Source organism: Pavona decussata, unplaced genomic scaffold, assembly GCF_977016875.1.
Source record: "Pavona decussata unplaced genomic scaffold, jaPavDecu1.1 SCAFFOLD_102, whole genome shotgun sequence".
Classification (NCBI taxonomy): domain Eukaryota; kingdom Metazoa; phylum Cnidaria; class Anthozoa; order Scleractinia; family Agariciidae; genus Pavona; species Pavona decussata.
This window is the reverse complement of record NW_028145517.1, coordinates 1,727,453-1,742,144: the sequence shown is the minus strand read 5'-3', so window position 1 is coordinate 1,742,144 and position 14,692 is coordinate 1,727,453. Positions and strand designations below refer to the sequence as shown.

Sequence of the window (14,692 nt, the reverse complement as noted above, 5' to 3'; positions counted from 1 at the left end):
TTTCTTCTAACCAGCAAACTGGATGAACACACCTTTCATTTTCCTCTGTCCACAATACGCTGATGCCAGGTGTTTTTTGTTTCTAGATATATCAGGAGGGCCCCGCTGAGATTGCACGTGCGGGAATGACCTTTGACGAGTTACAGAAGCGAGCTGGTCAGGCCGAGAGAACCAGGGACGAGGCTTTACGGAAAGCCGACAGCCTCAATTTCACGCTCAAGAAACTAGCAACCAGGTAAGTACGTAATAGGCAACGTTGCTATTCAAAAGGACTATCGGCTGGCTATCTTAGACACATGCAAGTGACTTAGACAGCAATATCAGCTGAGGAACAGTTATTTGTGTCAATAGAAATGTTAAAATAATGTTCCAGCTTTGTTAACAATAGTTCACAAAAACTAGCGTTTATCATGTTTAGCAGAGAATGACTTGCGGCCAAAAATGTGTTGACTAGGTGCGTAGCTAAGGTTTCGATAGGGGTGTTCGTTGAGCCCTAAATCTTGTTGAGCGCCGGAGGCGCCGTTACTAAGGGGGTCTGTAGGCATGCTCCCCCGGAAATTTTTGAAAATCTAGGTTCCCAGAAACCTCATTTCCTGCATTTTGAGACCCTTTTTAGGCAAATCACAACTTTGTTTTACAGCAGCTTTTTAAGCTATATTCATCATTTCGACGTCATAATTGTTTCAACTTAAACAACAAAGTTCAATGTACATTCCGCGCCCTGTGAAGTTTTGATAGCCATTCGATCTGCAGATAGTCATACACCAAGCTGGTAAACTGCATCATTCTCGGGTGTAGGCCTTCGAACAAATTGACTTTCTCGTCAAGATTGACAGGCATATCATATTTGATATGCATTAGAGCCAGGGCGGACAGCCTACTCTCTCCCATGGTACACCTCATATATTTGTTGAACCTCCTCACTGCGCTTATGGTCCTTTGACATTCACAAGTGAATGTTTTCAGGCATACTTGTACGTAATTGTACCTGAAACTTAACAAGGCTTGAACTATTAAGTTTGAAGTGAATCTCCTTTCAGAACAATGCCGCATTCAGAGAACAAAATGTATCGCAAAGCATGCTTTTCTACGGCTTTTTCGGGCGGATGCGGTTTTACAGCAAAAATGAAACGTCATTAAAATTAATCTCCAAGGGTTCTTGACAATTTTTATTTTTACTGAGGATAAGACATAAGGCCCAAAGAACGGGTTTATAGCTCTTTTTTTCTTTGGTTGATGTATTTCGACCACAGGAACTTTATTAAAAGTGTTTCTTCCGCCATTATTGATCATCCAAGGGGGTTCGTTCGAACCCCTCGAACCCCCCCTCCTACGCGCCTGTTGACACTTGAAAAATAATATTCTTTCAACTTTTAAACCTGTTTACTCGTGAAATCACTTAAAGCCGAGCATTGTTATCCGACTGTGGATCGTCGAAAGCAGGTGCTAAAACCAAATATATGTTGCCGGACTTTGCTTAGCTTCCAAGTAACTTTTATTACGTTTACTTCCTACCAATACAATTTCATGTTCTAAACTGCTTTGCGCTACAACCCTATGCACAGTGACCCTGCGTTAAAAATATTGTAACGGTCAAAATCATCTTTTGCAAAACCAACAATCCAATTTGAATCAACGTACACTTTCTGTCTACTCAGCTTTTGTTTAGGTTAAAAAAGGTATGCAGAATATATTTTGTTGACATTAAATTATGTGAGCTGCTTTCAGCTACATCAAGTACAAGTACTTTCAATATCAGCATAGATATCATAGTCATTATCATTGTTGATAACACCTGGGCTCGCGGCATAAGGCATTTAACTCTAACGTACCTTCGGCTCCAAACTCGTGAACAGGACACGATTAATTGACTCTATCTAGTTCGTGAACCATTTTGTTCCTGTTTTTTGTCTTGTTTTACATTGATGGCCACAAAAAAATTTTTTCTACTTAATCAAGAAACCTCACTACTGTTTTTATATTACGGTTAAAAAATATGTTTTGTTGGAGCCCACCAATCAAATGATAAAGGAATAAAAAGTATAAAACACGAGTGTCCCTAATAGCTTATAAAATTTCAAGTGTCCATGGGCATTATTACAGTCAATCGATCAGCATATCTAATGAAGAAAACTTAAATACAGCAGAAATAAATTACTTGACCGTAACAATTTTGAGCTCGTTTCGCTTTTCTCGAAAAGCGGTGTTCATAGTAGAGGTTTCAGTTTAAAACGATTACCTTGCCATTGCCATGACAATCACTCGCAGCTACAGCAATGTGACCCTTCCTGGTCACTGTGATTCCCCAGAAGTACTCAATTTGGTATTCATGGAGTGTTATCTTTCGTACAAACTTGCCATCCTTAGTGTATATGAATACACTATAGAGGCCTGTGTATTCTTCTTCACGGCCGACGACGACATGTTCTCCTTGGGGGTGGCATCCAATCCTACGAATAAATGATAAATATCCTTCGGTGTTGGTATGAAATTTGGATAGTTGCTCTCCTTCATCGGTGAATACATAGATGCAGGGATCGAACATGTACAAGCCCGCTGTCATTATTCGGCCGTCGTCATCAGCAGTGATATCGGTTGCATACCCAATTATCTTTTCACGAAATTGACGAACAAACGCTCCTTCGTGATCGTACACGTCAACCACATTTACGTTCCCAGTGTTCCCCAATACTAGCACTTTGTTTTTAGTAACAGCCATTCTTGCCGAGTACCGACCTTTACTCCTTGCACGGAACTTAAGCACCAGTTCAGCGGCGCTTTTAAAAACCTTTACTTCCAACTCAAAATCCTCAGTTCCAAGCTTCTCAAGTGATTCCAGTACATAGATGTTGTTGTTTTCATCAGTGGCGACGTCAAGAATACTAACAAGTTTACCGACGTAATTTTTGCAGGTCTCAAAACTGAGAAGAAAATTACCGTTGCTATCAAACACCTTGATAGTTTTGTCGCCATCGTCTGCTATAATGAACTGTCCGTCCGAGTTTGTAGCGATACCCACCGGCTCCTTTAGCCTGTTCTCCTCTTGTCCCTCTTCACCAAATAACAACGGTCCGACACAGCTGTGTTCCGTGCCAACTTTTTCAAGGACTTTTGCAACTCTTCTGTCACGAAGAGGGTCAACTTTGTCTTCACCGGTATCGACCAAGGGCCAAATCCAGATTGGTTGCTCTTTACTGAAAGTTTTCTTGGCATCGTAGATGGCGCGGTTTACCTGACAGACAGTGGAAATTATTTGCCTCCGTTCCTCTTTGCCAAATCGACCCTTGATATTCAAGGGCCCTTTCTCGAGCTCGACTTTAAAGTTGTTTTGAACATCTGGCAGTGAGTTAAGTTTCTGAAGGCATTGTTCGCACTCTGGTAGTGCATATTTCAATACATTCTCTACAGATAAAGTTGACAAGTCACCAGCGGTTGCCACAGTCTCTATAGCTGACCCTAACATCGTTGCCATGACACGGTATCGAATCGCTGTGACGCGGTTAAACGTGCTTAAAGCCTCATTGTTGAAGGCTCTAGTTGTTTCTTCACGAGCCATTTTAAATCTTTCTTTGGCTTCAGAAAGCGCCCGTTTGGTTTCGTCGCTAAACTCGTTGAGTTGCATGCGTTTCATCTCCTCGGCGAAAGCAACAGTCTTCGCTGTAACTGTGGGTGAAGGAGAACTGCTCTCTTTCAAATGTTTTTCTTGGAATGTTTCTGCTGCTCCGGTCGTGGCGTCGCCAGCCTCCTCATCTATTGCTTGATACAAATATCCGAGGCCTGTTTCAAAAGCATCTATCCCTGACAGTAGATGCGTTCTTGCTAGAGCGTCCAACTTTTTCTTAATATCTTCGATTTCACGCACGATTACGCGACGAAATTTCTGATCTGCCACGTCGCCGTCTTCGAGTCGCTCGGCCGCAGCATCTCTTCCTTTATTCACGATCAACCCGATAGTGGCTTTAAACACGGCTGTTATTATTGACGACATATGTCTCTTAAACGAAGGAAAAAGCTTGTGTATGCCTTGATAGTTTAGCGACGGAGCTTTGTTGATATCAAATTATGATTAAATTCCAGGGAATAATTGTGGCAGAACCAAAAACCAATATAAATAGGTAGTTACCTTACGTCAGAGCTGACAAGCTCCATGACTTTTTTTGATAGGTCTATTCTTCCTTTATTTCATAGGTCAAAGTTTTGACTTATTGCAGAAAGCAAAACTACTTGCTGTATTTGATGACCAAATTATTTTATTTTTATCAACTATTCAACCATATGTGGTCCAAACTGAGACTACATACATAAGAGGCTGATTGTGTTAAAGATTTTGCGTTTGATCTCTATCTTGTTGTTGATCCAGTAAGCCACTTTATTTTATTGAAGCTTTTAAAAAAAGTTTGTTACTACCGTCGATTTCTCGGTAGTCAAACCTCCTACTGCGAAGCGTACAACAGATTTGCATGATTCCATCATGCATACCGGTATCTTAAATGCAAAGAAAGTATTTCCATGAAGTTATGTGAGGATACCAATGATTCCCTGTACTATAACTAGTAATAAGTAAGGCGATGTACAGACATGACACTGAAAACCGATAAGGAGTTTCCCTCAAAGAAATGGTTGTAAAACTATGTGTAGCTGATTGATGGAATCATTCTACCATAACCAATGCGGAGTAGACATGTCGAGAAAGTTTATATGCAAATCTTTTAATCTGTTTTCGAATGTTTGACAGCTTGTAGACGACGTTAGCAGTTTCAGAATAGTTTTTCTGCTGCAAGTGGCAGTCAAGAAATGGGAATACAGAAACGAGGAAACCTAATCGGAGACCCTAAGGCTTTAGTTTCTTGTTGTATAAAATAAATGGCAAAAAGCTTATTCCTAGAAAAAAAAAACCTACTTCGAGACGGACAACTAAAGGAGAGAAAAAACAATTCAACAATTCTCAACTTTATCGCAAATCCGGACAAGGAAACCGAAAAGAAACCCCGAGGCTTTATGACATGTCATGAATTAGACACAAATGGATTCAGTTTTTTTTATGGTTCACAAAGTTGTATAAAATAAATGGGAAAAGGCTCAGCGCACGCCGTTGAGTTATGGATGCTCTTAGGAAGTTTAGTAATCACTCTACAAGCTAAAGTCGCCCACACTTCTTTTCTCGCTGCTTAGGAACCTTCCGCGTGTATCGATAACTCGGTCGGTGCGCGCTGTTAACTCTCGATATCAAAGTGCATTTTTTCTTTACTGTTCACGTGTTATGTGCGGCGTCAAAGGGCGCGCAAGGGTATAGTTTTTGCTCTGAACTAGGTTCTAGATTTTAACCACTTAGTCACTCAGTTTCGTTTGAAAGTCTGAACTGAAATGGGTATGAGCTATGGATTCTAGCAAGAGAGGATCTCTCTTGATTCTAGAGAAGAGTTCCAGTTGGAAAAAGGGCTCCGGAAAATTACATATTTTGGTCCTAAATTACAAAGCGAAAAACCGCAAAAAACATTTGAACTAGTAATTGGAAGATCATAGGTTCGACTCCTGTTGGGAGAACTCAGATTTTCTTTTACCAAATATGGCTGTGTCACTGACTGAAAAACTGCATCTATCAGAAATAAATGTAATATTTGTCACGCATTCCGTTTTCAGACACTACATCTATCAGCGAAATCAATGTAATATTTGTCACGCATTCCGTTTTCAAACACTACATCTATCAGCAGAATCAATGTAATATTTGTCACGCATTCCGTTTTCAAACACTACATCTATCAGCGAAATCAATGTAATATTTGTCACGCATTCCGTTTTCAAACACTACATCTATCAGCGAAATCAATGTAATATTTGTCACGCATTCCGTTTTCAAACACTACATCTATCAGCGAAATCAATGTAATATGTGTCGTGCACTCCGTTTTCAAACACTACATCTATCAGCGAAATCAATGTAATATTTGTCACGCATTCCGTTTTCAAAAACTACATCTATCAGAAATAAATGTAATATTTGTCACGCATTCCGTTTTCAAAAACTCCATCTATCAGAAATAAATGTAATATTTGTCACGCATTCCGTTTTCAAAAACTACATCTTTCAGAAATAAATGTAATATTTGTCACGCATTCCGTTTTCAGACACTACATCTATCAGCGAAATCAATGTAATATTTGTCACGCATTCCGTTTTCAAACACTACATCTAGCAGCGAAATCAATGTAATATTTGTCACGCATTCCGTTTTCAAGCACTACATCTATCAGCGAAATCAATGTAATATTTGTCACGCATTCCGTTTTCAAACACTATATCTATCAGTAACATTAATGTAATATGTGTCGTGCACTCCGTTTTCAAACACTACATCTATCAGCGAAATCAATGTAATATTTGTCACGCATTCCGATTTCAAACAATATATCTATCCGCGAAATCAATGTAATATTTGTCACGCATTCCGTTTTCAAACACTACATCTATCAGCGAAATAAATGTAATATTTGTCACGCATTCCGTTTTCAAAAACTACATCTATCACAAATAAATGTATTATTTGTCACGCATTCCGTTTTCAAACACTACATCTATCAGAAATGAATGTAATATTTGTCACGCATTCCGTTTTCAAACACTACATCTATCAGCGAAATCAATGTAATATTTGTCACGCATTCCGTTTTCAAACACTACATCTATCAGCGAAATCAATGTAATATTTGTCACGCATTCCGTTTTCAAACACTACATCTATCAGCGAAATTAATTTAATATTTGTCACGCATTCCGTTTTCAAACACTATATCTATCAGTAACATAAATGTAATATAATAATAATAATATAATAAAAAAGAAGTTTAATTCCATCATCATCGCAGTTAATCTGAATTATAATGTGTTTACAATTGTACAACTATATGTGTCGCGCACTCCGTTTTCAAACACTACATCTATCAGCGAAATCAATTGAATATTTGTCACGCATTCCGATTTCAAACACTACATCTATCAGCGAAATAAATGTAATATTTGTCACGCATTCCGTTTTCAAACACTACACCTATCAGCGAAATTAATGTAATATTTGTCACGCATTCCGTTTTCAAACACTATATCTATCAGTAACATAAACGTAATATGTGTCGCGCACTCCGTTTTCAAACACTACATCTATCAGCGAAATCAATGTAATATTTGTCACGCATTCCGTTTTCAAACACTATATCTATCAGTAACATAAATGTAATATGTGTCGCGCACTCCGTTTTCAAACACTACATCTATCAGCGAAATCAATGTAATATTTGTCACGCATTCCGTTTTCAAACACTATATCTATCAGTAACATAAATGTAATATGTGTCGCGCACTCCGTTTTCAAACACTACATCTATCAGCGAAATCAATGTAATATGTGTCACGCATTCCGATTTCAAACACTAACACTACATCTATCAGTGAAATCAATGTAATATTTTTTACGCATTCCGTTTTCAAACACTAACACTACATCTATCAATGAAATAAACGTAATATTTGTCACGCATTCCGTTTTCAAACACTAACACTACATCTAGCAGTGAAATCAATGCTTTTTCGCGCATACCGTTTTCAAACACTACATCTATCAGTGAAATAAATGTAATATTTGTCACGCATTCCGTTTGCAGGCATGAGCAAGAGAAGTCTCACGGTGCCTCAGAAAATGGCGAACTGAGAAGAAGATTAAAACAACTGGAGGAAGAAAACGAAGAAATGTCGGATAACAGACTCAAGTTGATAGGTAAATCATTTCGTTTTTGTTTCAAAAAAATATATCGTAGATACTTTGTTCCCTGTCATGGATGGTAAGGTGACCTAAAACGGAAATGAAAACGAAGACCAAAATTTTGTCCAAAATTTAGTTTTACTACTCTCTCGTAATCGGATTCCCCTCCCCCCTCTAAAAATGCAAAAAGGAAAGATAATTATATAGCATGCATAGAGTTTCACACTAAATTAAGAGTAGGCTCGATTTCCAGCCGCTGTTCGGGAAACGGGCCCGCGCTCCTCCTCCGAAAAGACGGGGAGGAACAAAGACCGGATTCGAGAGAGCGGCGGAAATCGAGCCTAAATTAAGAGAGGTTCTTTTGTTATGACTTGCAATTTTTTATTAGCCATCAATAGCTTTATACTAAGAACAATCCCTTATTCTTCTCTGAACAGTTCACTTAGGCTCAACTAGGGTTGCCAAAAGTAGCCGGCTGTTGGTGAAAATCACCACCTCCTTCATAATCTTAGCCAGCTACTGTACTTGAATGTAATGAATCCTTAGATTTTTGGCAAAATCAGTGGTCTACTCCAAGAAATAAAGCCACCTACTCCAAAAGGCTTGTGACAACCCTGCAGTCAAGTTTATTTTGTGGTGAATCTTGTTGTGCTCTTTCAATCAGCGCCAGTGCGTTACGTCACTTCTCTGTATACTGTTGTATCACATCTGTTGATTGTTTCCTTTCCTTTTAGATGAAATAGACAAACAGAAACGCGAACTTCTCTCCTCCAGGCAAGCCAAAGAAACCGCTGAACACCAATGCGTCACCGAGGTATTTACCACATTGAGTTTCTAATTTTTTAGTTGGAGTCCAGCAGCGGTTTCTTATTCAACCATAAGTTCTGGTTCAACCGGTCGTTCAACCGGTTGAATTGCAAATGGTCAGCGGATAAAGGGGAAATTTTTGTTAGGATACCAATCTCGTACCCAGTCCTCAGGCTCTTTGGCCAGTGATCGTCCGTCAGGAGAGATTGAGAGCGAACACTTTCGTATCTTTATCAAGAGTCCTCTGGCTTTTTGGTCTTGGCGACCACCCGCTGACAAAAAACCCAGAGGACTCTGGGTGCGAGATTGGAGCGCATAGGGACGACCTTAGGAGGTACACGTACTCCACTTTTTCTGGTCTAACCGGTCGGACCGGAAATTACTGTTCCATTTGCACTTATTTGAATTTCCATTTTGTTGTCTTCTTGTGCACCCATTATTGCACCATCGCATAATTATTTTGGTGTACTAACAAGGTGGCAATAAAACCTTCCCAATTGACACTGTAAGTTTCTAGAATTGTTCAAACGAAATTTGCGCCTGATCTATGACGTCGACTATTTTTTCTTAGTCATTATCTCTCTCCACCCAGTCTCCTGTTGTTCAAAGAACGCACAACATTATCCAATGCATGAATCACTATTCAGTGGGTATAAAGAAATAATTAGAAAACATTCTATCTGCTGGATAGCGACTGACAAACTTGATAATTGCCTCTTGAACAACCACGGGACAGGGGCATAAATGGGAAACCAGGCTGTCACCATGGAAACCCGAGAAAATGACGTTGGTAACCATGTTTTGGACGGGCATCGCATTCAGGGGAGTTTGTATTCACTTCATGCTGGGTATCCTGTGATGGACTAGCATTTCATCCAGCGGGAAGTAATTCCTTTCAACCTCATTCTAATTCCCAAATTTTATTGCAAATTATTCACAGTTTTTACCAGTAACGTTCCCTTTACTTTTATTTAAATAGTTTATTATCTCATTTTAAAAACATTTTCTCAGTCGCTTTCTGGCTTGGTAGTCGTGCAACTAACCGAACATCATGTAAGAGAAGAGACTAGTGGGAACTAGAGAGCTGAGCAGAGAACTGGGCCGGAAAGGCGGGAAAAGAATCCGTGACAGCTGTCATTCTAAACCATGATCACTCCTCTCCCGAAAATACCTTTATTTAGAAAGGGGTGTCAATGGAACACCCACAGCAAAGAAAAGCAAGGACTGTTAAATTATCATACGTCATACTTTTCAAGGAGAACCAATTTTAAAAACAAGTCTGCTAGGGAGAAAATTAATTCAAGGAGTGCGGTAAACGCAAAAAGGAAAAAAACTATAAGGTAAATTAGTTTTCCAGATGTCACATATTCAAACAGTAAACACAGTCACACTTTGCCGAGCAGACTCCACATACTTCACTTTACAAAAGCTCCAAACTTTTTTTAGTAATTGCTGTAAATCATTTACTGATTTAGTAAAAGCACAGACTACCAAAAAAAAAACCTAGTCTTCTTTGAGGTCGCAAAGTAAAAACCATGTTTTTAGCGGAATTTTTCTTCTTTTTTTTTAAGTCAAGCCAGCGACACACCTGGCGACTCTATACGCCGATCACGGCGAATTTCTCCACCGATTGATGCGGACACACCTGGCGATTTTTTTCGCCCAACTGGCGATTCGCAGCAATAAACGTACAAAATCGCGGGAATTGGCACACTTGGCGAATGCCGGCGATTTTATACGCCGATCGCGGCGATCTGCGAAAATCGCAATCACTGCACCGGGCACACCTGGCGATTTTTGCCGATCGCGGCGATCGGCGTAGAGAATTGCCAAGTGTGTCGCTGCCTTTAGACCGCGTTCATCTCCTAGCGATGGTCTCCTGAAAATAATGAAAAAATGCATTATAATATAAACACGAGATTAAAACCAACTAAGAATGAAGTTACCATCCTATACTTTAAGAGCTCATTTTTAAAAGATTCGTTTTAGTTAGCAGACATTTGTCTTTTTTCAGGTTGGAGCGCTTAAGCAGCAACATGAGATACGAGAAAAGGAGTTTGAGTCGCGACTACGAAACGTCGAGGAGATGAACAGACGGTCAGTGAACGAACTCAGAGAAATGCTGACTGCGCAACAGAAGCTCGGTGCTCAGTAAGTGAACTATCATAGTATTCTTTTATTGTGCCGGCCACTCAAGTTTTGAGCGGTTTTCAAATGAGCGTTAAGAGTAATTTCTTGTGTACTGCAGTGTTGCCTTATAAGACTGCGTACTCGCGCGACTTTCTCAGCCAGTTAGGCTCGGGTGAGACGCTGCACCGTTCATTGACCTGCGCATGCGCAAATGCTGGATTAACGCTCGTTTTCATCTCTCACTGACCTTTGACATTCATTTAAAATTACATGAAGTGAAACTTGTGAGGAAAAGAAGGAAAACAATGTGAGTCTCGAACCCGAGTCGTTTGCTTCATTTCTTCTGTCCATAGCCACTATACCAACGAGGACTAGCTGCCGAAATGTTCAGTATTTCCAAGTAAAAGAAGTAGAAAAAAGTTGGAAAAGGAAAGTTTCTCGACGAGGATGGGATTCGAACCTACGCGTGCAGAGCACATTGGATTAGCAGTCCAACGCCTTAACCACTCGGCCACCTCGTCGCTTAGACTTGCAGTCGCTGAAGGTTGCCGAATACAGTTTTTTAGTGTACAGGTGTTAGAAGACGTTATTTGGAAACTATGTATTTCTGGACGCCCAAAATTGGTATGGTGTAAGACTAACTAAGAAAGAATGTATTTTTATACGTCTTGTTGAGCTAAGTACCGTTTCCATGGCAACGCAGCGAACTATTAAACGTCCATAAATGGTAGGTTTCCTTTATTTTTAGAAAACGTACTCATTAGATTTTTTCCATTTTTTGTATCCAGAAAAACTCACAAAACACTGACACAGTTGCACTATTTTCATGTAATTTTAACAGAGAGATCTCCTGTAAATATTGATTTTGCATTTTAATGTTTTGTGAGGATACCCTCTGTTAGATTTAGGTTTTTTTCTTTGTAGGCCAGTTACGCTTTTAGGGAACTATTTTCATGCTAAATTTCACGAAATTCTAATGAGCGGTTCCTTAGCGGTGCCAAATGCGCATGCGTGGCTTTAATTGGGTTTCATGGAAAAGATGAAAGGCATGCAAAAGGTCTTGACGAATGAATTTTTGCTCGGAAAGAAAAGAAAAAGAGTCCAGAAACGAGAAACTTAGTTATTTAGGATCAAAACTTAACTTTATTATCCATTTCATGCGAAATTGAGGGATCACTTTATCGACCGTTGTATTTGCGTACCACAACCCAAGCGCGCGCTTAATAGCATCACTAACAGAATCTATAAAGCGCGCGAAAACTGTGTTCGGCCACCTGAAATTATACAACTTATTTGTGAATGTGGCATGGACCTGTTGATTAAGTTCATTTCTTTTCAGTTGTTTGCGTTTTTGTGTAAGTTCACAAAATCCAGCTGAATTAAGGCTTACTAGTCGTTCTATTGGATTATTTATTTCCTACGAATTAAAGAAAAACAAGTCTTCCTACTCCGCTATGTTTTTGTGCTTTGGTTCTCAACGTTTTTATCAGTATCTTGGTTGTTCAATTTGTTCTTAAAAGGTGAAGAGAATTAAGAATTATAAATCTTAATTCCTTTTGCGTTCTTAAGACTCGCTAGTCATGCAGTGTGGTGTCTATTTTGGAGAATGGGTGGTATTCAAAATCTGTGTCCATTCAACTGGAAGGTACTGGGCACCTACTTGCCCTTAGTACTTTTCGGTGTGCTGTTCAAGGTGCTTCTACCTTTTGGATCCGTGCTTTAAACAGTTGAGTGTCTTCTCTCAAGTGAAATATATTAGACAGTGATTTCTTGTAGAACTGTTTGTTTTTGAATACTTGCTAACAAAAAATTTTAACAAGATTTATAATGGGAAGGTCTTCGGTTCGAATCCTGATAGGGGCATTTGGATTCCCTTTTTCCGAGTAAAACATCATTCTCAAGATTTGTTTCTTTTTTTTTTTTTTTTTTTTAGGTGGAAAGAAGAATCAAAAGCTGTCAGTCACAAGTTTGAGCAAACAGTTAACGAGTTAAGGTAGATATTATTCGGTTTGTACTTTGTTATTCCTTAGGGGAAAAATAAGATATTCTGTAAATTGACATTTAAGACGATGCTTTAACTCGTTGATCTATTTGTAATGGAAAATTCTCTCCAGTGAATCAGCTGACTCCGAGAAGAAGTCCTTCTAAAAGATAAGCCCTTATCAAAACGTCTGGTATAGAAGAAATAGGGACTCAGGCTTTACAGTATATTGCGTTTGGGGTGGTTTCCTTGCAGCCGACCTTCAATTCTTCTTTTCTCTTCATCAGGCAAGAAATCAGTGAACAGAAGAGAAGAAGTGATGATCTTAATAGCCAACTGAATGAGGAAAGGCAGAGGCGACAGACGGTATGTTTGAACAGAACTTACTTCTACTGACGTTTCACTCGGCAGAAACCCGAGACAATTAATGCCATCGAATTTTCCTTTTTTAACAGGTGGAGTCCAAGCTCTCCTCAGCCAAGCTATCTCAGGAGAAGCTTCAGAGTATGGTTGTCGACGCGGAAACGAGGGCAGATGCTGCCAGCACTCAGGTAAGTAACCAATCAGAATGGGAGACAAAAACGTGCAACCGGCGCCAAGCGCGGGAAAACAAGAAACCGGTGACAAGTCTGTAAAAATATATACTTGGTGCAAAGTGCTGGGAAAAAAATCAGTTCTGTTTACGCGAAACAAGTTACCTACGCTTAACGCTTGATAACGTGTAAAAGGGACCTAGCAGGGGAAAAAAGCAAGAGTGTTTTCACTTGGTAACTATTAAGCTTGTTGCACTTAAATTCACGGTTTGCTAAGAGCACAAAGGTTTCTTAACGGTTCTTGTTTTCATACGTTTTTTTTTTTTATAAATCCTTCTGTAAGAATTCTTCGTCACGGGTATTTCGTTGCTTTTTTGTGTGTGAAACTGTAATGTGAAGTTGTGCTTCAAGGGATAAATACGAAAAACCGACCTAACATTTCCAGGCCGTGTTCATTCTTGTGAACCTTAGCCAAGCACACTTGTCCGATAATTTTGTTGCATTAGTATGGTGATTTCAAAAAAGGCTGGCCTCCCTTGATTCGAAGAAAGTGTTTTGGCTTATCAAATTGCATGATGCGTTTTTGAAAATAGTTGACTTGGGCCGGGTTACCTTAAGCATCTTAAGAGATAAAGTGAGAGTTTGCTGCAGTCGTTCCCTGCGTTTCAAAGGATTTTCTCTCGCTCTTGTTGAGTTCCCCATCCTCAGCAAACTGCCTTCATCCGAGGGATTCGTTATGGCGCCGGAGAACATACTTGGGGCGCTGAAAATGGTTGCAGAAAATTCATGTTTCATGTAACCTGACCTGGGCCCAAAACCAAATCATCAGTAATGTTGCTCAACAGAAAATCAATTTTTATTGCTCTTTATGCAACACATGATTTTGTTGAACACATTGGGCAGGTTATGTTAAAAACTACCACGAATCAGCATCAAATTTCTCCTTGTAATAAATCTTATTCAACCCCAGCGGTTGTGAGAATTAAGGATATGATCACCCAAGGTGAATTATTTTTGATATTTTAATACCTTCTCCACAGTATTTTTATAAGGAAAGTGTGGGATCAAGATAAGATGATTTTTTGTTTGATAACCCTGGTTTTCACTAGTGACGCAAGCACCGAGCCTAAGAGCGAACGCGAAACGCGACGCAAGCACAAGAGAAGGAAAAATTTTGATCCTTGTGCTTGTGCTTATGCTTGCGTCGACGTTTTCATGGTGAAATAAGCATTCTTGTGCTTGCGTCGCTTGTGAAAACCAGGCTTTAGGGGTCAAAAGCTTAAAAACCGACGAGGAAAAGGTACTTACAGGGACTGTGGTAAATTATCGAGACATTCAAGATTATAAGTTCAGTGGTCCGTTAAATAAGGTGTCTCCTAGAATGTGATCAATCCCTTCATTCTCCTAGCCTTCACACTAATATTTCCTCTTAAAAGCATAAGAGAATTTAGGAACTAATCACTGTGCCCGTGTCCTTTTCTCAG

At 39.5% G+C, this 14,692-nt stretch overlaps 2 protein-coding genes and 1 non-coding gene across 7 annotated transcripts in view; 1 reads left to right on the top strand and 2 right to left on the bottom strand.

The window, feature by feature from the left end:
- The window catches only part of LOC146471556 (uncharacterized), a 92,667-nt gene that overhangs the window by 17,313 nt on the left and 60,662 nt on the right, over nt 1-14,692 (bottom strand). Inside the window, exons 1-2 of one of the 3 annotated variants that reach the window (XM_085120123.1) lie at nt 1,564-4,651; nt 537-1,492 (exon numbers count right to left, since the gene is read on the bottom strand). The exons of 1 other annotated variant lie outside the window; for it this stretch is intronic. In XM_085120123.1, the coding sequence (XP_084976249.1) occupies nt 2,222-3,988 (1,767 nt within the window). In that variant the 5' untranslated portion in view covers nt 3,989-4,651 and the 3' untranslated portion in view covers nt 537-1,492; nt 1,564-2,221. Of the gene's footprint in view, nt 1-536; nt 1,493-1,563; nt 4,652-14,692 lie in introns of those variants that run through there. One more of the 3 variants, XM_085120125.1, reaches the window with a different exon arrangement.
- LOC146471558 (sodium channel and clathrin linker 1-like) overlaps nt 1-14,692 on the top strand; it is an 80,534-nt gene that overhangs the window by 39,058 nt on the left and 26,784 nt on the right. For 2 of the 3 annotated variants that reach the window (XR_014866675.1, XM_085120114.1), the window contains exons 19-24: nt 7,660-7,772; nt 8,492-8,571; nt 10,579-10,715; nt 12,628-12,687; nt 12,963-13,041; nt 13,131-13,226. Coding sequence is in view for 2 of the 3 variants with exons in the window: in XM_085120114.1 (XP_084976240.1) it covers nt 7,660-7,772; nt 8,492-8,571; nt 10,579-10,715; nt 12,628-12,687; nt 12,963-13,041; nt 13,131-13,226 (565 nt within the window). In the remaining variant the exon portion in view is untranslated. Of the gene's footprint in view, nt 1-86; nt 236-7,659; nt 7,773-8,491; nt 8,572-10,578; nt 10,716-12,627; nt 12,688-12,962; nt 13,042-13,130; nt 13,227-14,692 lie in introns of all 3 variants that reach the window. The other variant, XM_085120116.1, reaches the window with a different exon arrangement.
- Nucleotides 11,134-11,215, bottom strand: Trnas-gcu (transfer RNA serine (anticodon GCU)). Its single transcript has one exon. It is a non-coding gene; the product is annotated as a tRNA-Ser (tRNA).